The 23,583-nt window shown below is 25.5% G+C and overlaps 2 protein-coding genes across 3 annotated transcripts; both read left to right on the top strand.

The window, feature by feature from the left end:
• Nucleotides 1-98: 98 nt before the first annotated feature.
• Nucleotides 99-8,605, top strand: LOC107168128 (DENN domain-containing protein 2A-like). Its single transcript, XM_015517433.2, has 10 exons — nt 99-1,581; nt 1,703-1,831; nt 1,919-2,024; nt 3,817-4,010; nt 4,082-4,303; nt 4,389-4,531; nt 4,714-4,872; nt 5,699-5,894; nt 5,971-6,207; nt 8,162-8,605. Exons 1-10 carry the CDS (start codon nt 598-600, stop codon nt 8,405-8,407), a joined length of 2,616 nt encoding a protein of 871 aa, XP_015372919.1. The 5' UTR covers nt 99-597; the 3' UTR covers nt 8,408-8,605.
• Nucleotides 8,606-11,157: 2,552 nt separating this feature from the next.
• On the top strand, nt 11,158-23,416 carry LOC107168136 (Poly(A) specific ribonuclease subunit PAN3). Of its 2 annotated transcripts, none has more exons than XM_015517447.2 (13): nt 11,158-11,415; nt 12,163-12,264; nt 16,148-16,249; nt 17,789-17,902; nt 17,992-18,205; nt 18,280-18,426; nt 20,002-20,118; nt 20,199-20,364; nt 21,210-21,435; nt 21,496-21,635; nt 21,697-21,885; nt 21,957-22,119; nt 22,187-23,416. In XM_015517447.2, the coding sequence occupies exons 2-13, from the start codon at nt 12,184-12,186 to the stop codon at nt 22,316-22,318; spliced, it is 1,791 nt and encodes a 596-aa protein (XP_015372933.2). In that variant the 5' UTR covers nt 11,158-11,415; nt 12,163-12,183; the 3' UTR covers nt 22,319-23,416. The 2 variants fall into 2 exon arrangements, with proteins under 2 accessions (XP_015372933.2, XP_015372932.2); XM_015517446.2 differs by lacking the exon at nt 11,158-11,415 and adding an exon at nt 11,486-11,822.
• Nucleotides 23,417-23,583: the final 167 nt, after the last annotated feature.

The following is a 23,583-nucleotide window of genomic DNA, read 5'->3' on the forward strand; positions in this document are numbered from 1 at the left end:
TTGAAAAAAAATAGCATAATACTGTTCTATGTTATTACGATGGCCATGCACTATTTTTTCATCAACCAGCTGTTGCCTGTAGGTACTATAAAATATTATTCAATGGTTGTGCTCAGATATAATGGTAACAACCATGTAGAATGAACGGTAACAACAATAGTATAATGCATGCATGCGATGGTGGCTGACCCGTGGGCCGTGGATAATATAATAATATACTGATATTTGATAGTGTATAAATAAACATTTAAATATTTAATATCATAAGAACTTGTTCGTTTCTTTTTTTTAGTCTAATAATTTTGTGTTGATAATTGTTAATTGTTATTAATTATTATTTATTATCGTACAGTGTTTAATAGTTTAGTTGCGCGTTTCATAATTCGTTATTATTGACATAGATTAAGCATTGCATTTAGAATTGAGAGTTGACAGAGTTCAGTACACTCGTGTACACTAAGCTGTGTGTACGTACTAAGTGTTCAATGATTGCTATTTATAATAATTATCGGTAAAAATAATTTTTTCTGCGAAGTTTTTTTTTGGTAACTGTTCACTATAAGATGTGACATTTTCACTGATGATATTATCAAAATTATGAATGAAACGAACGTTGTTAATGTAGACGTATTGACGAAACGATTCGAATCATTTCAAAGCTCTAAGAAACCATTATTGGATGAGAAGAGAAGACACGAGAATAATGCGAACAAAAGAAATATCAAAAGAACTCCTGCCTTCAGACGGGATGTAAACATTACGAGAAAGCTAGTTGTGGATCATTCACAGGCCGTGATGGTAACTAACAATGAGAAACAATTTAGTAATATTATTATTTCAAACACTAGTGAGTGTAATAAAACAACTACACCAACTGATTCTCATAGTTATAATAAGACTGACAGTTTAAATCAAAAATTATATCTAGATACATTTGCAAAAGATGATAAAAATAAACTAGCAACTGACCAAAAATCTATCATCAACTGTTTGAAAAAAAGACTAGAAACTAACGGCATTACTGCAGGTTGTAAACCAAAAGTACCAAAAAAAAATTTTGAACTTCCACAAAAACCTCATTTACCAATTGGTCCACCTCCTAAAAAGCCACCAAGAACATTTGCTCATGATAAACAAATAGATCTAGATCTTCCTTATAATTGTACAATGGAATCTCATAAAAATACCAAGTCTGATCCAAAAGCTATGTTGGAAAAGCTAGAGAAGTTTATAACTAAAAATTCCCATACATATGGACCTAAAGATGAAAAGACTACTGGAAAAGATTGTAATTCAAATATCAGTTCTAAGAAATCTAACTTATTTAATTTGGCAAAGTCTTTAAAGTGTCCAGAAAGTGATAAACCGTTTGGTAATTCTTTAAAAATACACCATACTGATGAACAGAATTATTTAACTCGAAAATTATATAATGAATATGACGTAGAGCATATATATGACCAACCAATATTCCTAAAACCCAACTCAAGGCCAAACATCGATACTGCTAATAATTGTCATACGCTTATAATTGGTAATGATCAGATTTGTGATTCCAATAAATCTAATCTGCATTATATGGTAAGTTCTAATAATTAATTAAAATAATGATTGTCTATTTGATTTTTTCATTTATCTATTACTAAAATACTTATCATACCTATAAATAATAGTAAATCTATCTTTTTATTTTAATCTGTAGTCCACGCCAATTAAAGATTATAATTCTGAAGTTAATTTGAAAGAATCTGAATCATATTTTCAAATTGATACTACTGATGAATTGGATTCAAAAACAAACAAAAATATGACTATGACTCATGAGAGAAAAGTATTTATAAGAATAATTTATTTTATTTTATTTTAATATAATTTTTACCTAGTTAAATTAATTGTCAATACTGTGTACTTTTATAAGATTCAAATGTTAATGAATGAAGCTTATGGTACATTTGTTAAAACTCAAGAGGAAAGTGATTCTAACTGTGAAGACAGTTCTAGTGGATCAATAAATAATCTAACGGGTATGTAAATAATTTAATAATTATATAAGTTAACGATGAGAATAAACTTACCATTTAGGTATTAGAAATCTTAAATTATAATAATATCTATTATTTAATAAAAGTATCTATCAACTACATTTTATTTTTATAAAGCACTTATTATTGGTCACATAATAAACCAATGAAACGACTATTACATTACATTAATGTACAAAAATACTGTATTTAGCTTTTAATTGTAATTTATAATTGTTTAGCTTATTATTATTATTTTTTTAAATGTTTTATTCAATCTGCTGTAAAAAAAAACAATAAAAACAACTTAGGAAGTAATAGATAGTAATAATAATTAAATAAACAAATAGATAAAAATAACAGAGCGTAGAACCCTTCAGTGAAGGTACTACGATAAAAAAAAACATGAGTTTTAAAATTGAATTACTTTGTCATTAGGTTTCTACACCATTTGGTTTGAGCCGTTAGGAAGGATTTCCAGGGATAGTAAAAAAGAGATATTGAACATGAGTGAGTTTCCTTTGGTTAAAAGGCTGTTATGGAATGTTTTGTAGTGTGTTTTAGCCATGTCTGCAACAAAGGAAAAGGATATGAAGAGGTTGTGATGGAATCTGTGATTGGAAACATAATACGGTGCTTTAATAGATGGTCTTAGAGTTTTGGTTTGATAGATTTGTATTCTATTGATGTATAGTAGGTTTTGCTAATCCCTAGAGCTGTATATCATAGATCCATCACCCATATTGGTTTAAGTAGTATTTTGTGTATAAGAAGTTTATTGTTCAGATGAATATGTTTAGTATTTAGAGATCAGTAGGTATCACAGCTGTCGACTACGACATTGAGCGTTAAACATTTGGAGCGTATTTGAGGAACCCATGTGAGCCAGCGGTTTAAGGCTAGTCTTACGTTTTGGGAGTAGGGTAAAGGTTGATTATTGAAGAATAGTTGTGTGTTCTGGGGGTGTAATGTGAAGGTAGAGTCTAGTGATTTTATTTGGTTTAATTTCAGGACCCATTCTGTGTACCATGAGGTGAGTAGTTTAAAATAGGTTTGCATAAAAGAAGCAGCTATGTCTGGGTTAGAGTGGCATACAACTAATGCTTTGTCACCCGCAAAGTCGGCTACTTTTGTGTTTTGAGTAGGGGGTTGCTCTGCGATGTAGATGTTAAAAAGGAATGGTGCAATAAATGTACCTTACAGGACACTGGCTTCTATTTTAGAAATATTTGAAAAAGATTTAGCTTAAATAACATAATAATAAGTAATTTCTCTATGAAAAAGTCCTATTTCACGCATAGTTCTTGTCTTAATTTTGTATTTATAATACGAGTACATTTTACAGAAAGATTTTTAACAATCAAACATTGACAGTAGCGTCGATCACCTAATATATATAATATATTATATGACATATATCATAGTAGATTTTTAGATGGGGAAGGGCCCACTATGAGATACTGCCGTGTACTGCATACAGAATATACGTTTAAACATAAAAATAAATGGTTAAATGTTACATTACTTATCTGTAGACGCTTTGATTTACATCTGATGGTAAAATTATGAAAATAGGGGGGATGGTAAAAACATTTAATTTATTAATCATATACTTTGTCTTTAAACTCTATAATATTTCATTAATAGATGAAAGTATGTCAAACAAATTAAAATTTATTCAATTTTTAATGTTCATTTCTTAATTTTATTTTAGTGACCAATTCATAGTGAATTAAAAATATTATAATATTGGTCATAAATGATGTGTCATTTATGGATTTTTTATTTTTTTTAGATAAAAATATTAGTGAACAAACTTTAGAGCGTAAAGGGTATTTACGTAGAGTGGCTAAAAAAATTACAACATCATCGTGTTCAACTATTGTTCATGATAAAAATCATCTATTTCAGGCACTTTTATTAATTGGACTGGATTTAAGTTCTACCAAAGAAAAATTACCTTATATAAAACATAAATATCCTACACAAGTAATTATTGTGGTTAAATAGATTAATTTTTAACAAATGTAATTTCATTAATGATTATTTTGTAATCTCAGGCTAAAATACCAGAACAATTTGAAAATTTATGTTTTCCTGATGCACATGTTTGGCCATTTACTGCAGATGATTGTAGAACATATTCATTAACTGTTACTGATGAAAATGGTCGACGTAACTATGGTTACTGTTATAGAGTACAGCCTGAAGGTGCTGCCTATTGTTTACCATTAGTATATTGTATATATTCTTCAATTAAAGCTAACAGTTTTTACTTTAAGGCACGTAATATTTTTACCATTCATTTTTAATAAGATTATTCAACTTATATTTATAAATATTAAATAATCTTAATGAACTTTACAGGTATTACAAGAAATTGAATCAAGACATGGTTTATCTGAATTCAATATGAAAATGTTTATTAAGTTATTATATGACCAGCCATTTCCAGAACTTGGTTCTTCAATTTATTTACCTCTTGAACCTTCAAGTTACAGTACTGAGCTGTAAGTAAATAAACATTTTATAAACAATATTTTGTTTTACTATTTTTAGGTTCACAAGACAACTTCATGTTTGAACCATTTGATATCAAGGCCATAGATTCCTTGAATAATCTAATGTACCATATATTCACCACATTTATTTATTTATTTTTTTTTAAACATTTTGAAACTTTATTTTTTAGCCCTAACGGAGAAGGAGTACTTCGTATACCATTTGATATTCTAAATGATCAAGATGATCTACTAAAACTTTTAAACATTATTAAACCAAATACGTTTATACAAATGTTAGCTACAATGTTGTTAGAAAGAAAATTGATACTTCTCAGCAAATCAATAAGGTATTAATTATATCTAAATAAATTAAGTAATTTAACAATTTTTTAGAAAAATTTTAAAATATTTATTCAGCTATTATTTTAAGATTTTATATTTAAGTAACAAATGGAAAATTATTTACTGGATATTTGTTTGAATATTGATGTATCCTTACAAACTTTTTGAACACCTTGTACGCTTAGAAAAGTTTATATTTGTCAACTTGAAACATTTAATTTAAGAATTTGTATAGTTTTATAATATTACTTATAAATAATTAAAATATTTGCATCTATTAAATAATATAAGTATAAACTATAAATATAAGATATGAATTTAAAAATAATAAAATTTAGTTTTAAATAAATTTGTATAACAATTGATTATTGGTTAAGAGGATGCTTTTCATGCATTTGTTGTCTCCATCATACACAAGCACAACCTAGCAAATTTCTGTTCACTGGTTTCAATTGTGTGCCGTTAATTTTTGTATTAGAGTGAATTGAATTTTGACTATACAATTTTCAAACGTGATATAAACATTAAAACATTATCAATGTGTAATATTTTACATACACATATTTTGCTTGAAAATGTATATAACAATAAATCGCCAACATTTTTAAGCACAGATGTTATTATATTGTTCTTACCGAAAAATTTGGTAATAGGTCAGTTTTTTCCTTAATATCAGAATTAACAACAACTTTTGAAACTAATGAACAAAAATTTGGTATATCGTACACTTGTAAGATGGAGACTACTACAAATACATCTTAAAAATAAATCTAATATTTTTTGACACTTGATTTAATTTGTAATATTTTTTTTTTAAATTCTTTTTTACAGTTTGTTATCAAGTAGTATTGAAGCACTTACATCTTCTTTATATCCTTTTGCTTGGCAACATACTCTTGTATCAGTTCTTCCTTCTCAAATGGTATCTGTTGCTGATTTTGTTCAAGCTCCAACACCATATATCATTGGTCTGTTAAAAACTGATAATCAATCAGATATATTCTCTCAATTGAGTGAAAAAGATCAAGTAAATATTATATTTATGTATATATTATACATGAATTTTGTATGCTTATTTTCCTAATAATTATGTTAATAATCAGGTTTTCATTTTTGATTTGGATGCTAACAAAACATTGCGTAAAGTAAAAGATGAATATAGTGTCCTACCATCAAGAATTGCAAAAGGCTTGAAAAATGTTATTGGGTTAAAGGTGGAGTTGGATCAATCAACTAAAGCAGTTTTAGCATCAGAGTCTCTTATACGATTGTTTGTGGAACTAGTTGGTCATTATAAATCCTTTATTCTATCAAATACAGAAAATAAATATAATTTTCAGGTATTGTTGATAAAATATTTTCCTATTTTTACTCATAGATTAAATGCTTTTTTTAAAACTATTTGGTAAGCAGGTAATCTGTCAAAAAGTCTGAGGACAAAAAGTCCGGTATGGAAATAGTTGGACAAAAAGTCCGGATTCATTTTTTGATTGCCGGACAAAAAGTCCAAACACATTTTTAGTGTCGGACAAAAAGTCCGAAAATACAAAATTTTCATAATTGTGTAATTATAATATTTTATATATATATATATATTTTTTATATTTTCTTATTCTTATTATTTCTTATACCTAGGGAACGGATTTGAATGCAAATTGCCTTTTTTTTCTGAATGTCCGAAAACATTGGTTTCCAAGCAAAAAGTTCATTTCATACATCAAAGAATTAAAAAATGTAACTTTTATTTTGCTTTTTTTTGCAGTTTTAGAGCATTTTTTTAAATCTCTAGTGCATTTTGTGGTTTTTAAGTCATTTTTTCCACATTCATTCTTAAAAAAAATTAAAATACCTAAATATGTATTATATTGTTACGAAATTATTGTTGACACGTGTATTATGTTACGAAATTACGAAATTATTGTTGACATGTGTAGACACAAAATATATACATACAAGTTACAACAGATTATTACCCACATTAAGGTAAAGATAAGAGATAAGATCCGATAAACTATTTATCTAAAGTTAATTAATTAAGGTTGTATTGTATTTAAATATTTTTTATTAGATTTTTCATAATAATGTGTTTTTTTATAAGTTTTAAATGCAAAATTTTGTTTTTATTGAATATGAACCCATTTTATTAAAGTTTTTTAGGGCATTAAATCGTATTTTTTTAAGGCATTTTTCTTGTCTTTTAGAGCATTTAAATCCATTCCCTACTTATACCTAACATAAATACAACAGAAATTATCAAGATTTATATTATAATTGTGGTAATAACGTTTTTGTAGCATGTAGATTGTAGGTATGATATTATGGTAGATAAACTGTAGACGTACGGCTGCGATAAACATTAGATCCATATAGACCAGACTATAGCGGATTTCCATAATATTTTTTTTTAGGTATAAGAAATAATAAGAAATAAGAAAATATAAAAAACAGTAGGTACAATGATATAATAATGAAATAAAAGTATTACAATTACATTTTTAAAATAAATAATAATTATATATGAACTGACTATATATATATATATATATATATATATATATATATATAATATTACATGTGTATACTATATATATACCTACATGATAATATTATATAATATAAGGTACATTATAATTTTAAATGAAAATGGAATAGACAATTTTGAACTTTCGGACTTTTTGCCCGGCAATCAAAAAATTAATCCGAACTTTTTGTCCAACTATTTCCATACCGGACTTTTCGTCCGGGAATCGGTTAGCAACTATGTTAATATTTCATGTGCATAATATAATATATACATATTCATATACAATAGATATAATAACAAAAATAATTATTGTTCCATTAGAAAAAGTTATTCAGAAAAAAGTTGTTTTTTTTTTTGTTTTTTTTTTTTTAACACATTTTAAAATATTAACAATATTATGGTTGAATGACGTTGATAGTAGGTAAATATTTATGATAATAAATCATAATTCAATGTCAAGTTAGTTGTGTTTCTTAAAATAAAAAGGATATTGCCTACAATCAGTAGCTTGTATCTAAATTATATATTAAAAAATAACATATTTAATTTGTATACTCATAAGTCATAAAACATAATTTTTAATTATTAAATACAAAATGGTTTACTTTCATTACAATTACCCCAAAAAAATTATTTGATCATTTTCCATTTTTAACAAATTTAATGCTCTAACTATCTCTATTAAATTTTGAATTATTATTAAGATGTATTTTACATAAAAACTTGTTTTGTTCTGTTTAGAGTATAATACATTTCTTGTTTTGTTTCAGAAACAATTTTTCATTGATGCTGGTATTAATACTGCACATCGGAATTTTTTGGAATGGTTTACAGAAACAGCTATGTTTACCACATTTCTAAATAATAAAATGCATAATAATATAGACAAAAAAGACGTATTTGAGTGCCGATGTGATGAATTTTCTAATGAGCTCAGTAAAATTAAACGTAAATCAAAAACACTACAGTCTATGAAGGCAATAGGTGATCGGATAAAAGAATGGGCAGTTTCATGAATCCATTTAATTAATTGATTTATAATTTATAATGTATAATGATAAATTTTAATTTAATATAATTATATATATTAACCAAAGATCAAGATTTCTAAAAATGTTTTATATGTAAGAGAAATATAAAACACTAAAAGTATTATTAAAATATGATCATTTTTGTATTGTTTGTAATATATTAGCATTTATTTGTTAAAAATATTTCATTGGTATTTATTAAATTGATTTATTTGTGTTCATATGATTATCATACATTAGTGGTTTTTCTTACTCATGATTGATATTTTTGGGCAATATTTCTAAAGAAGATGTCAGTGCGCTGTTTGTTTTCTCTCTAGCCGACAGGCAATGTAGATAAAACATATTTATTCAGAATTATATTTTTGTTTTGCTTAAAAGTATTGTGGAAAGAGTTGAACTTAAATCTACAACATTTAGTAGCGTCTGAAGTTGGAGTTTTGTCTAAATTTTTTTATGTATCGAAATTACAAATATATTATTTTGTGGTTAAAAATGTATAAAATTTTATAATTTATTTTATTTTTTTTAGATAAGTTCATACTGTAACCAAAAAATACTTGAATACTTAATAAGGTTTTTTATTGACATTAAAGTTCAAATTTGGAAGAAATTAGAATTTGATATATATTCATTACAGCATGCATTTTAGACACCAATTGTACAGCAAATCCATATTCCGTATCTACTTGCCCATTTTTTAGATTCTGAGCGGAGCGATGAATGTATTGATTTTACCATGATGTGTGTTTTTATTATTTTTTTTTTTTTTGTCTGTCATCACGTTTTGGGACAGTATAAATGCTTCAATTTTTTACTTCAGTTCCTCGTTCGATCAAAAAGTGAATCTAGTTGGTACTTAGGGGGATCAAAAGTAAAAAGTTCTTAAAACTTTTCTAAATAATCGAGAAAAACAAACTAAAAATTAAAGGAAAAACGGGAAATTTTACTCACACTCATTTTTCGACAAAATCGATTTTGGTTTTTGATGTAACTTTAAACGAATGACCATGAAATTTTCACCGAATGTCGGAATGTTGATATATGTATATTCTATCCACCATGCAATTTTCAAAAAATGTCGACATAAGTTGAACTATTCATAGGGATTTGAAATTTTCGAAAAGTTTTTCTTTTTAATTCTAAGATTTGAAAATTTAATACAAGGCTTATAATATATTTTTACAATAGCAATTGAAAAATAAAAGAAATATATAGTCACAATTTTTATTTATAAGCATTTAAAGTTCAAATTTTGACTAAATACGTAAAAATGACGGCAATGTTCTAATTATCTTAGATACAAATTCATAAAAGTTTTTCTTTTTAATTCTAAGATTTTAAAATTTAATACATGGCTCCTATCACATTTTTACAATAGCAGTTGAAAAATAAAAGAAATGCTTAGTCACAATTTTTATTTATAAGCATTTAAAGTTCAAATTTTGACTAAATACGTAAAAATTACGGCAATGTTCTATTTATCTTAGATAGAAATTCATAAAAGTCTTTTTAAATGTTTATATATGTATATTCTATCCACCATGCAATTTTCAAAAAATGTCGACATAAGTTGAACTATTCATAGGGATTTGAAATTTTCGAAAAGTTTTTCTTTTTAATTCTAAGATTTGAAAATTTAATACAAGGCATATAATATATTTTTACAATAGCAATTGAAAAATAAAAGAAATATATAGTCACAATTTTTATTTATAAGCATTTAAAGTTCAAATTTTGACTAAATACGTAAAAATGACGGCAATGTTCTAATTATCTTAGATAGAAATTCATAAAAGTCTTTCTTTTTAATTCTAAGATTTGAAAATTTAATATAAGGCTCCTAACAAGTTTGTCAATCTTTATCACAAATAAAAAGTCTACCGGAAATTCAAATTAAATTTGTATGAGCATTTGAAATATAAATTTTTACAACATTGGATTTTCACTGAATTTCACATTTAGTAATTTTCTTATTTGGGCGTAACTCTAAAAGTCTAAAACAAATGACCGAAGATACTTGAAATTTTCACTGAATGTTTATATAGGCATTTTCTATATTTGATAACATTTTCAAAATATTTAGATTTGTTTTGATCTGTTTACTGACATTTTAATTTTTCAACTTTTTTAGTTTTTTTTTCTATAAATATCGATAAAAATTTATTTGTTAGATAGAAAAGCTTGAAAATTCAATAAAAAGCTCCTAACATATTTTTACAATAGCAGTTGCAAAATAAAAGGAATACATAGTCACAATTTTTATTTATAAGCATTTAAAGTTCAAATTTTAACAACATATTATGTAAAAAGGACCTCGAATCTGGCGATTGAAGACGATAGGCGTAGAGAACAACTTTTTGTAGTTTGTCAAACCACAGAACGTCAAACTTTAGTTTAGGTAACCTGTTATGTAAGTTTAGATCTGAACACAGTACAGTCAGTCAGTCATCCAACTCTTCCTCTCATCAAACTCTGAAAGGGTCTAAAACTCTAAAATCTAAATGTTCACTGTCTGGAGGTTTAGGCATTTATTGTTCTGTGGTTTAGGGGCTGATATTTGATAATACATTAATACTCATCTATATATATATAACCACATGTAACTATTTAAAATTTAAAATATTGTGTTTTTATTCTATGATAATTATCAAAGTTTATCTTCCATGAGATAATTTCTACACGAAAAGAAAACAATAACAATTCCTAAAACTACAACATAAGTCATAAATCACTATTTAGTATTCACAATCACAAATCACAATTCACATTTCACATTTTCACAATGTTGATGGTGTAGCTGCTGATGGCATGGCCACAGAGGAGAATATTGTAGAATTTTATAAAATTAAAATTTATAGACAAAGAAATTAATTTACCGTTGTACAAAGTGTGTGTCCGAAAGAAGGAAAGAACGAACGATAAAATAATAACAAACCACTCTGTGACCGCGGCGACACGGCTTGGGAGACGCGAACTGCAAACAGTCATCGGTCAGTAATCAGTTGTCGGTAGTGGGTACTCTACAGTTTACTCAGTAGCAGAGTTGACGCGCGTTCATAAGGTGTTTGATAGTTTCGTCCGTTTGAGTAACCGACTCCTCTCGGACAATAATAATAATAATTATAAACTTTTCCGTACTGTTGTAAAAACGAATTTAAAATAATACAAAACAAATAACTCGATCGCTGTCTAAATAGTAAAATATGATAAACCGCGGTGGCATCGTCTGCGGCGACTGTCATTACCATTGCTCAACGTTTCACTGTTAGGTTTTCAGTAACTTTGCATAGGTACATTCATGTTTGCACTGGGAACAGAGAGTGGTAATGCAGTAACCAACGACAGTATTAGATCGAACAACCCTTTTTTGGACTTCAGACGTATAATTTTGTCTCAAGTGAGTGATTTGTGTACGTTTAAGGTTTTCTTGTGCTCATTCCTCGACACACTGACAGATGATCAGATGTGTCAATAATTTGGCGTGTAGTGACATGTTTCGTGAATTAGGCTTAAAAAAATCTAATTGACAGAGTTGTACATACAACATTAAAATACAGTTACCCACAATATTTAACTTACATTAAGCAGTTAGTATTAGCTATTTTAATTACCTATAAGTAGTTATTCAAAGCGTTTTGAAGTATTTTCCTTCATGTTTGAAATATGTTTGAATTTGCAATTTTGGATACTACCAAGCAGTTGAGTTTCATTAATTGTTTATGTTTTCTTTTGTAAAGCAAGAAGATCAAAGTTCAAAAATGGATCCAATGACTCTAGTGACACAATATAATTTATTGCAAAATGGTCCTCCAGAAGAATCAAAACTTGCTACTTATATGGTATGTATATAATGCCAATTTAATTGTATTGTCTTTGGTTTTTTGGTCATTATTTATTACTGTAGTTGCTTTTATTCAGTAACTTAGAGATTTGACCTCAATATCCTAAGGTCATGAGAATTGATAGAACTTATTAATTAATTGTATGTATTGATTATAAAATTACTTTAAATTCTTAAATAATTCTTATATTATATAAATAAAAACTATCAAAGCAATTATTAACTTTTAAAATATAATATCCAACAAACAAATAATATATATTACATATTATTATTTATATATTTTTATACTATGAAATACTGGCATTTGAAAAAAATCCCGATTGTAGGTAGTAAACTGTATAAAAAAAAAAATAAAAAAAATACCCTCTAAGAAACAATTAGTTTTTACACATTTTTGTTAAAAGAAGAAAAAAGCAATATAGATACCTACTTTAAAATTGTAAAATAACTGTTCTAATAATATTTGATATAATTTATGTTTGAGTTTAGATAATATTCTTGTCATAAATCACAATTAAATATTCTAGAATTCAAACATATTGATATAGATATAGATATTTAAAAAAAATAAAATGTTTCATCCATAGTTGATATTTTAGATTCTGAGTGGAGCGATGAATGTATTGATTTTACCATGATGTGTGTTTTTATTATTTTTTTTTTTTTTTGTCTGTCATCACGTTTTGGGACAGTATAAATGCTTCAATTTTTTACTTCAGTTCCTCGTTCGATCAAAAAGTGAATCTAGTTGGTACTTAGGGGGATCAAAAGTAAAAAGTTCTTAAAACTTTTCTAAATAATCGAGAAAAACAAACTAAAAATTAAAGGAAAAACGGGAAATTTTACTCACACTCATTTTTCGACAAAATCGATTTTGGTTTTTGATGTAACTTTAAACGAATGACCATGAAATTTTCACCGAATGTCGGAATGTTGATATATGTATATTCTATCCACCATGCAATTTTCAAAAAATGTCGACATAAGTTGAACTATTCATAGGGATTTGAAATTTTCGAAAAGTTTTTCTTTTTAATTCTAAGATTTGAAAATTTAATACAAGGCTTATAATATATTTTTACAATAGCAATTGAAAAATAAAAGAAATATATAGTCACAATTTTTATTTATAAGCATTTAAAGTTCAAATTTTGACTAAATACGTAAAAATGACGGCAATGTTCTAATTATCTTAGATACAAATTCATAAAAGTTTTTCTTTTTAATTCTAAGATTTTAAAATTTAATACATGGCTCCTATCACATTTTTACAATAGCAGTTGAAAAATAAAAGAAATGCTTAGTCACAATTTTTATTTATAAGCATTTAAAGTTCAAATTTTGACTAAATACGTAAAAATTACGGCAATGTTCTATTTATCTTAGATAGAAATTCATAAAAGTCTTTTTAAATGTTTATATATGTATATTCTATCCACCATGCAATTTTCAAAAAATGTCGACATAAGTTGAACTATTCATAGGGATTTGAAATTTTCGAAAAGTTTTTCTTTTTAATTCTAAGATTTGAAAATTTAATACAAGGCATATAATATATTTTTACAATAGCAATTGAAAAATAAAAGAAATATATAGTCACAATTTTTATTTATAAGCATTTAAAGTTCAAATTTTGACTAAATACGTAAAAATGACGGCAATGTTCTAATTATCTTAGATAGAAATTCATAAAAGTTTTTCTTTTTAATTCTAAGATTTTAAAATTTAATACATGGCTCCTATCACATTTTTACAATAGCAGTTGAAAAATAAAAGAAATATATAGTCACAATTTTTATTTATAAGCATTTAAAGTTCAAATTTTGACTAAATACGTAAAAATGACGGCAATGTTCTAATTATCTTAGATAGAAATTCATAAAAGTTTTTCTTTTTAATTCTAAGATTTTAAAATTTAATACAAGGCTTATAATATATTTTTACAATAGCAATTGAAAAATAAAAGAAATATATAGTCACAATTTTTATTTATAAGCATTTAAAGTTCAAATTTTGACTAAATACGTAAAAATTACGGCAATGTTCTATCTATCTTAGATAGAAATTCATAAAAGTCTTTTTAAATGTTTATATATGTATATTCTATCCACCATGCAATTTTCAAATAATTTTGACTTAAGTTGAACTATTCATAGGCATTTGAAATTTTCGATCATTATTAGTTTTTTTTAAATTAATATCGATAGAAATTTATTTGTTAGGCAGAAAAGATTGAAAATTTAATACAAGGCTCTTAACATATTGTTACAATAGCAGTTGAAAAATAAAAGAAATTCATAGTCACAATTTTTTTTATAAGCATTCAAAGTTTGAATTTTGACAAAATACGTAAAAATCACGAAAATTCACAAATTATTTTAAGCTAGAAATTCATAAAAAATTTTCTTTTTAAATCTAAGATTTCAAAATTTAATACAAAATTCCTTACAAGTTTTTCAATCTTCATCACAAATAAAAATTCCACCGGAAATTCAAATTAAATTTTCGTGAGCATTTGAAATTTAAATTTTTACAACATTGGATTTTCACTTTTAGCGATTTCCTTATTTTGCTGTAACTCTAAAACAAATGACCGCAGATACTTGAAATTTTCACTTAATGTTTATATAGGCATTTTATATATTTGATAAAATTTTCAAAATATTTAGATTTGTTTAGAGCTGTTTACTGACATTTTAATTTTTCAACTTTTTTTTCTATAAATATCGATAAAAATTTATTTGTTAGATAGAAAAGCTTGAAAATTTAATAAAAAGATCCTAACATATTTTTACAATAGCAGTTGCAAAATAAAAGGAATACATAGTCACAATTTTTATTTATAAGCATTTAAAGTTCAAATTTTGACTAAATACGTAAAAATGACGGCAATGTTCTAATTATCTTAGATAGAAATTCATAAAAGTTTTTCTTTTTAATTCTAAGATTTTAAAATGTAATACAAGGCTTATAATATATTTTTACAATAGCAATTGAAAAATAAAAGAAATGCTTAGTCACAATTTTTTTTACAAGCATTCAAAGTTTGAATTTTAGACAACATACGTAAAAATCACGGAAATTCATAAATTATTTTATGCTAGAAATTCATTAAAAATTTTCCTTTTATATCTTAGAATTTAAAATTTTATATAAGGCTTCTAACATATTTTTACAATACCAGGTGAAAAATAAAAGAAATATATTAGCACATTTTTTTTTTACAAGCATTCAAAGTTTGAATTTTGACAACATGTGTAAAAATCACGAAAATTCGCAAATTATTTTAAACTAGAAATTCATAAAAAATTTTCTTTTTAAATCTAAGATTTGAAAATTTTTAATAATCTATAATATATTCTAGATAGATAAACCATCTTCGCTCAGAATCGTTTTTTGTATACAATGATATATCATTGGATTCAAATTTAATTCCATCCATTACAGTAACCCACTTGTAACCTACTGTACAGCAGAGCGACATCCACGACCTACCCGCCCTTTTTTAAATTATGATTGCTTTAAATTATAGGTGATTATTTCACTATGGTTAGAAATTACTGATAATTGATAAATATACTATATTATGTTTATGACACCAAAATAACAATTTTTCATTAAGTAGCAAAAATTTGATCTTGCTACCCCATGAAAAAGTAGGTTGGTGGCTATACCTAATTAGTGCCACTAATATGAATAATTGAGTATCAACTACCAAAATAATATATTGCAATAAATATTTTGAATTACTGTATCAATATATCATATTGAATTAAATAAACTTGCATTTATTATTTTAATTCTAAAATACAGTTTTGTATATTTTATTATTATTATTATTATTATAATGAAAATAAATAATTATTTTTTTTTTATAGAAACGACAAAATAACTCATCACCTCAATCAACACTGTACTCAACATTATCAAAAAATTATTCTAATTTAGATATAAACCAGTCCTCTTTATCAATGAAAAAGGTAAATAATAAAATAAAAGTATATCTCATTACTAGATTTTATATTAAATATATTTCTTGGATTAAATTAATGACCCCATTTATACTTAGCGTTAGTAGTGTCAGCTATTTATTAACATATTCACTAAAAATGATGTCAAATAACCCCATTTTACATAGTTTGAAAATACTGAATGATTCCAATACGTTTCATGAACAATGTTATTAAATGTACTAAAATTTGGTCTGCGTTACGATTACAATTTTTTGTTTTTTATCGGTCTCTTCAATAAGTATTATTTCATTTACATGTGCAATTCATACTACAATATTTTTTTTTCAATTATTATTGTTATTTTATATTATATTTAACTAGTATTTTTAACTCCAATTTTTTAGAGACAACAAATATATTCAAATATTGTTTAAACTTTAAAGTGAATATGTTAGGGTCAAAAATATAAAAAATCTGTTTAGAAAAAGAAAATCAAACCATTAAAACTCTTAAAACATCTAAATAGTGTACAGTAAAAATGATGTCTCCTTGTAGAACAATCAGATATTAATTTTTTTTTTTTGTATTTTTTACGAGGAAAACATTGTGGTTTCATTGATGACTGATTCTTAAATTATTTAAATTTTATCAATATCAGTAATAAATAATACATTTAAAAATCAAAAATTTGTAATATGTAATTTGATAGCAATTTCTGAAAATAGAATTTAAAATTGATGTCTTGCGACCTGCATAAATTCCTTATCTTTCAAATAAAAAAAAAATGATCAAAATCTGATTTTTTCATGAGTCATGAGTTTTTTCTGTTGGTATATTTTTATATTAAACTATTTAAACTCATTGGCCTTGACATCCTTCATGTTTATTAATTGATAAAAAGTTAATCTGGAAATAACATATTTTTAAAAACATTTTAATTTTCATAAAATATTTAATTTGGTTTTTCATACATAATTAGTTAATATTCGGGGACACAGAAAATAGAAGTTCAGGAAGAAATACATACAAATGGCTCAACATACATAAATATTTTTGGTGTATATTTCCAATACTTAAATTCTATACCATAATATATTACTTTAGTTTTAGTATATTGATAACGATACTATATATTTAACTATAGTATATGCATAATATATCAATTCTATATTTCCGTATCATTGAATAAAATATTTGCCTTAACATAAAAAACCTAATATACCTAATTCCAATATGTATTAACCAAAAATTATTTTGTATTGAGTTAATTTGCATTAATTAATGTGGTAATTTTCAGTAAATGGTTAAATAATTGTTTTATGATTTATATTAATCTCAAAGGCCAGAAGAATTTTCAGTAAATTATTTAACTGCTTGTCACTGTTGATTGATCACATAATTATCTTATTAGTTACTTAAAAGTTAAAATACACATACATTTTATTAGACATAATTATAAGTTACCTTTCAAAGCACAATGTTAATTTTTGTTTTAAACACTTAGGATAATAAAAAAAGTTTACAATTATTATGCACATGTTGTGATAGGCAATTGACAATTTTCAGGCATCTATAGCAACTGTCGATTTCGTACCTAGAAATCTAGCTGGTTCATTAAACAATACTGATGTTTCTTCAATTTACGCTAAAGACAAATCTCAGCCTATACAAGCATATCAGGTAGATAATTAAGCTTAATATTATCGCTAATAACTTTTAAATATTTAAAAAATACATTTTAAGTATTATTATTATTTGGTGTTTAATAGAAAAATGTCAATGGTACAACATATTTCTATCCTCCAGACACTAATGGTACTAATCAACCTAATGGTAATATCTTTGATGATCCATCTGGATATTTACCAATGCCATCAGTTGAATCACCAACATCTTCATTATATGCCCAAGATGATTTAAGAAGAGATTTATTGCATAGAAATGCTTTATCAATTGCCTCACTAGACTCAGACCAATGGCCAGGTTTGTAACATCCTCAATAAATAAGTAATTTATCTTTATGAATTATTAATAGGTTATTGATATTTGTATTTTAGATTTACCAGAAACTGTTGAAGATTATCATGATGTTTATCCACTCGATATATATGGGCACTCATCTAAAATATTGACTTACAATACATCCACTTATCGAGCAACCTATTCTAAGAATGGAGAGAAATGTTGTTTAAAACGCATTCATGGTAAAAAGTTTAATGAACCTTTTTATTTATTTTTAGTTATTTCTATTATATTTATTAGAAGGTAATTTTACATTTTACATTAAGATATAGGTAAATAAACTATAATTTTTAGCTCAATAAGTATGTGACGTAAGAATCAAATGTGCATGCATATTTAAAGTAAGAAGTTACCCATTAGTAACAGTTCACTTGGAGTTGTTCAGTTGCTCATATGTATTTTTTTTTAATAAATAATTTTTTAATTTTTAACAATTCGCTTTTTAGACAATGCCTGGGGTTTTCATGTATGGTTTGGGTGAAGAGATTCTTTATAAGTAGATTATGGTGTGTTTGAAAATGGTTATGAAAGTTTATAGGAAGTGTGCAGCTTCTTCTGTCACAGTTTTCATTGAAAGACCTTCACGTAATGTGTATTTGATATATAAAGGTGGGCAGTCATTATATTTTTAAAGGCAATCTTCTGGAACTGTTGAATTTTTTTAGTATTGGAAACTTTTGCAGTGCTATAAAATTAAGGTCCATAGTGGTTTAACTAATGTTTTATAATTAAAAACTTAATTTAAAGTGTCGATTAAAGTAATTTCAAAATATTTTTTTATTTTGATGTAAAAATAAGAGATAAAAGCTTGAATAGGCGATAGCTTTTTTATTTACATATAAATTGTTATCTCAATATTACAATCATTTCACATTAGATTAGTGCTTCAAATTAATAAAAAACAGGTAATTTGTGGATGTCTTTCTGTTGTACAGTAAGTTACAAGTGGGTCACTGTAATAGATGGAATTAAATTTGAATCCAATGATATTATATCATTGTATACAAACAACGATTCTGAGGAGAAACGGTTTATCTGTTTAGGATATATTAGAAATTATTGAAAATTTTCAAATTTTAGATTTAAAAAGAAAATTTTTTATGAATATCTAGCTTAAAATAATTGGCAAATTTTCGTGATTTTTATGTCTTTGTCAAAATTCAAACTTTGAATGCTTATAAAAAAAAAAAAATGTGGGTATGTATTTATTTTATTTTTCAACTGCTATTATAACAATATGTTAGGAGCCTTGTATTAAATTTTCAAGCTTTTCTACCCAGCAAATAAATTTTTATCGATATTAATTTTAAAAAAATAGTTCAACTTAAGTTGAAATTTTTCGAAATTTACATAGTGGATAGAATATACTTATATTAAGATTCGGTGAAATTTTCATTTATCTATGGTCATTTTTTTTAAAGTTATATCAAAAACCAAAATTGATTTTGTCGAAAACTGACTGTGCGTAAAAATTCCCATCTTTTGCTTAATTTTCAGTTTGTTTATCCTGATTATTTAAAGAGAATTTTTTAGTTTTGACACCCTCCAAAGTACCAACTAGATTTACTTTCTGATCGAACGAGATACTGAAGTAGAAAATCGAAGCACTTTAACTCCCCCGAAACATGATGACAGACACAAAAAAATTCACTCATCATTGTAAAATCAATACATTCCTCGCTCCGCTCAAAATCTAAAATCTTCAGAATTAAAAAATTATATTTTTGTTAGTTTATTTTAAGTTTTTGATGTTATAGGTTTTCGATTAACAATTACAAAATATGCTCCATTAATTGAAGCTTGGAAAAAAATTAATCATGCAAATATTGTTCAGTTAAAGGATGTATTTATAACAAAAGCTTTTAATGATACTTGTGAGTGTTCTTGAGTCTTTTTATTTATAAAATAACATTTTGTGATATTGTTTTGGATTAATTATTGTTTTTATTTTTAGCATTAGTCTTTGTTTTTAATTATCATCCAGATTCTGAATCTTTACAAACTCGACATTTCAGTTCTAATGAAATAATGAATGGTTATAACGATCCATTTAGTTCTGATCCAAACGCACCACGACCTTATAGCCACACTAAAAATGCAATTTTAAGACACCAGCATAGGTAAATTATTATTTAACAGTCTTATATTAAGTAGAATTTTTTATGGTTGTTTTTTTTTAGTCAGTAATTGAAATTAGCGATACAAAAAAAACATGTTGTTCATTTATGTAAGAAGTATTTCACTTGAGAGTTTGCTATAATCAGAAATGTTAAACTTAAATGTTGATTATTTATTCTTAGGCCAAGTTATATTTTTTATAAGTATTCTTTTTAATTTTACCAAGGTATTTTAAAAATATTTTAAGTTGTTACTTGTTATTAATTATCTTTTTTAATATATAATAATGACCTTATTTTCAAGTCCTCATATTGTATCCCATTTAATGAGTATATCCTGTGGGATAACTTATTTTTTTCAAAGAAAAATAATATATTTCCTGTAAATTTTCAAATTGTTTCAATGAAGTCTATATAAAATCAAAATTTTAACTTTTAACATTTATCCTAAAAATTTAAAAATGTCATCTTTAAGAGAATGTCAGCAAATTTTTTTTAGTTCTGTTGCAACCAATCAAATTTTACATTCTAATGTTTAAAATCATTATTGTGAACATGTAAAATGTGGGACATTGTGTGTATGTCAGTAAGAGAAAAAATTTGCTAACCTCCCCTTTAAATTCCAAACATCAAAATTTGAACAAATTCATTATTTTTGAAAATAATGAGGTTGAGCTTGTTTGTTAAATCAATATTATTTATAATGTGGTGAACTTTTCATAATTTACATGTTATTATTTTACCATTTCAAGATATCAATTATGCAACTATTTAAAGACTTGCATTTAACTAACTATACCTATAATTGCAGTATTTGTAATAAATAATAATTATAAACATTGTTTTAGTAATGGACTTTTATCTGAAAATACACTATGGAATTATGCAATTCAACTTAGTGGTGCACTACGAGCAATACATGGATCAGGATTAGCTTTACGAGGTCTTTGTCTAAATAGGGTTTTAGTGACAGGTCATGTAAATACCAGGGCTAGACTTCGGATCAATTGTGTAGCTATAACAGATATTTTGTTAAATGATATGGCCAGTTCAAACATGATTGGTCATTTTCAAGTGAGTGAAAATTCAGTAATTAAATAATGAATATTTAAAAATATGAGATAACATTTTTAGCAAGAAGATTTAACAGAATTTGGTAAGCTTTTATTAGCTCTAGCTTGTCGATCCCTTATAGCTGTTCATCAAGATAATCTTGCTACTTCTATTGATTTAATGGCACGCTCTTACAGTAGTGATATTCGTAACTTAATAAGGTTTGGTTCATTGATCTTAAATATAGTATAACACAATCTCATATGATAACTATCTTCTCAGGTATTTACTGAGTAGTCAAAGACGGCATATTACAGAGCTAATGCCAATGATAGGAGCTAGATTTTACACTCAACTGGATGCTGCGCAGAATCACTCAGACAATTTGGAAAATGAGTTATCTAAAGAAATGGAAAATGGTCGTTTGTTTCGATTGCTTGTGAAACTTGGATCAATTAATGAACGACCTGAGTAATAATAATTAGTATAATTATATATTAATAACATTTAAAATGTTTAAAAAAATAATGTTTTATTTTTAGGTTTAATTTAGATCCTGCGTGGTCAGAAACTGGTGATCGATATATGTTAAAACTATTTAGGGACTATTTATTTCATCAAGTGACTGAGGATGGACGCCCTTGGCTGGATATGTCGCACATAGTTCAAACTTTAAATAAACTCGATTCTGGATCATCAGATACTGTAAATTATTATTATTATTTTTTTATTTTTTGTCGTACTTACTTATTTCGAAATAATTATGTTTTAGATTTGTTTGTATTCGCGTGATGAAAAGACCATATTAGTGGTTAGCTTTCAAGAACTGAAACATTGTTTAGAACAGTCATATTGTGAAATTGCCTCCGTGGCTGCGTCCGATGATCATATTAAGGCTGAATAATCTTAGAAGTCCTACTATGGGACTTTCAAATGATTAGCAATAAGTCCAAGTACTTAATTTATAATAATTAAGTAATGTCTTAAGAACAATTAAGATCATTTATCACATGATGGATTAATTAATTTGGTTGAATGCTTATAAGCGCTAATTTTTACATTTTTGTTTATTTTTTTCTAATTTTCTTCTTATTTTATTTTAAATTTTATAATTATTTTTTTACCAAATTTCATTCCTAATTCAACATTCCAATCATAAATGTTGCAAAAATTAACTTTACTTGAGTCTATTTTTCAATTTGCTTCCATTTGGCTGTGTATTTGCAAAGAATATATATATATATATTTTAAACATAGAGCAATAATAAAACATAATATCATAGCTAGCTAACTGAAGTTGATTATTGCAATTATAGTAAATTTTTTGGTCTCTCAATTGTTTTATTTTGTATTACATTTAATATTGTGCTAGGAATGAACAAGATGATAAATATTTAATGAGACTTAAGTTGTCTTTCAATATGTGTTATAACTTACTTGTTACCTAAAATTGATATAACAATTAAGCATTATTTAAACATTTTTATGCAGTTGTCTCTATATTCAGTCATTATAGCATTACTCCATGATTCTAAACATTTTCTATTTCATTAATGTTTTTTTATATATTATGGCAATCATAGATTATTTTTATTTTTAAAGCTAATTGATTTTAATTTATATTTTTTTTCTTATTGATGAATTATTGGTTTACCAAAAATTAAATTGTTGTGATCATTTATTACCAAAAAAAACATTATTAATTTTAACAAAAAAATATTTTGATACATATTGAAAGATAGCTATATGTATGATAATATTTCTATATATTATTGAGAATTTGGAGAATTTACATGGCAGCTATTAATTTAGTTAAAAGTAAATCGCACAAAGCTATAGTATTGAAGCAATGGTGATGTCTATCATTTGTTATAATTAAGATATATTTTTTTTATTAATTGTTTGATTGTGATAGATTTGAGAATAAAATGTCCAAAATAATAGTTCTTAAGGTTTTGTCATGTAATATTATTAAGAGTTAATAAAAGATAAATTATTTTAACTGGTTGTTAATTATTCAAGTATGTTTACTATTTTACGTTTACTTATTAATTATTTACTTGTCGACATGAAATTGAGTTTGGAATGAGATGATGCCACTAGATGAAAGCTTTTAACGGGAAATGGGTTAAAAGTGTCAACTGTTACAGGGAGGTTTGATGATGACGT

This window comes from Diuraphis noxia, unplaced genomic scaffold, assembly GCF_037042655.1.
Source record: "Diuraphis noxia isolate RWA-SAM2 unplaced genomic scaffold, SU_Dnox_SAM2 contig0007, whole genome shotgun sequence".
NCBI classification, from domain to species: domain Eukaryota; kingdom Metazoa; phylum Arthropoda; class Insecta; order Hemiptera; family Aphididae; genus Diuraphis; species Diuraphis noxia.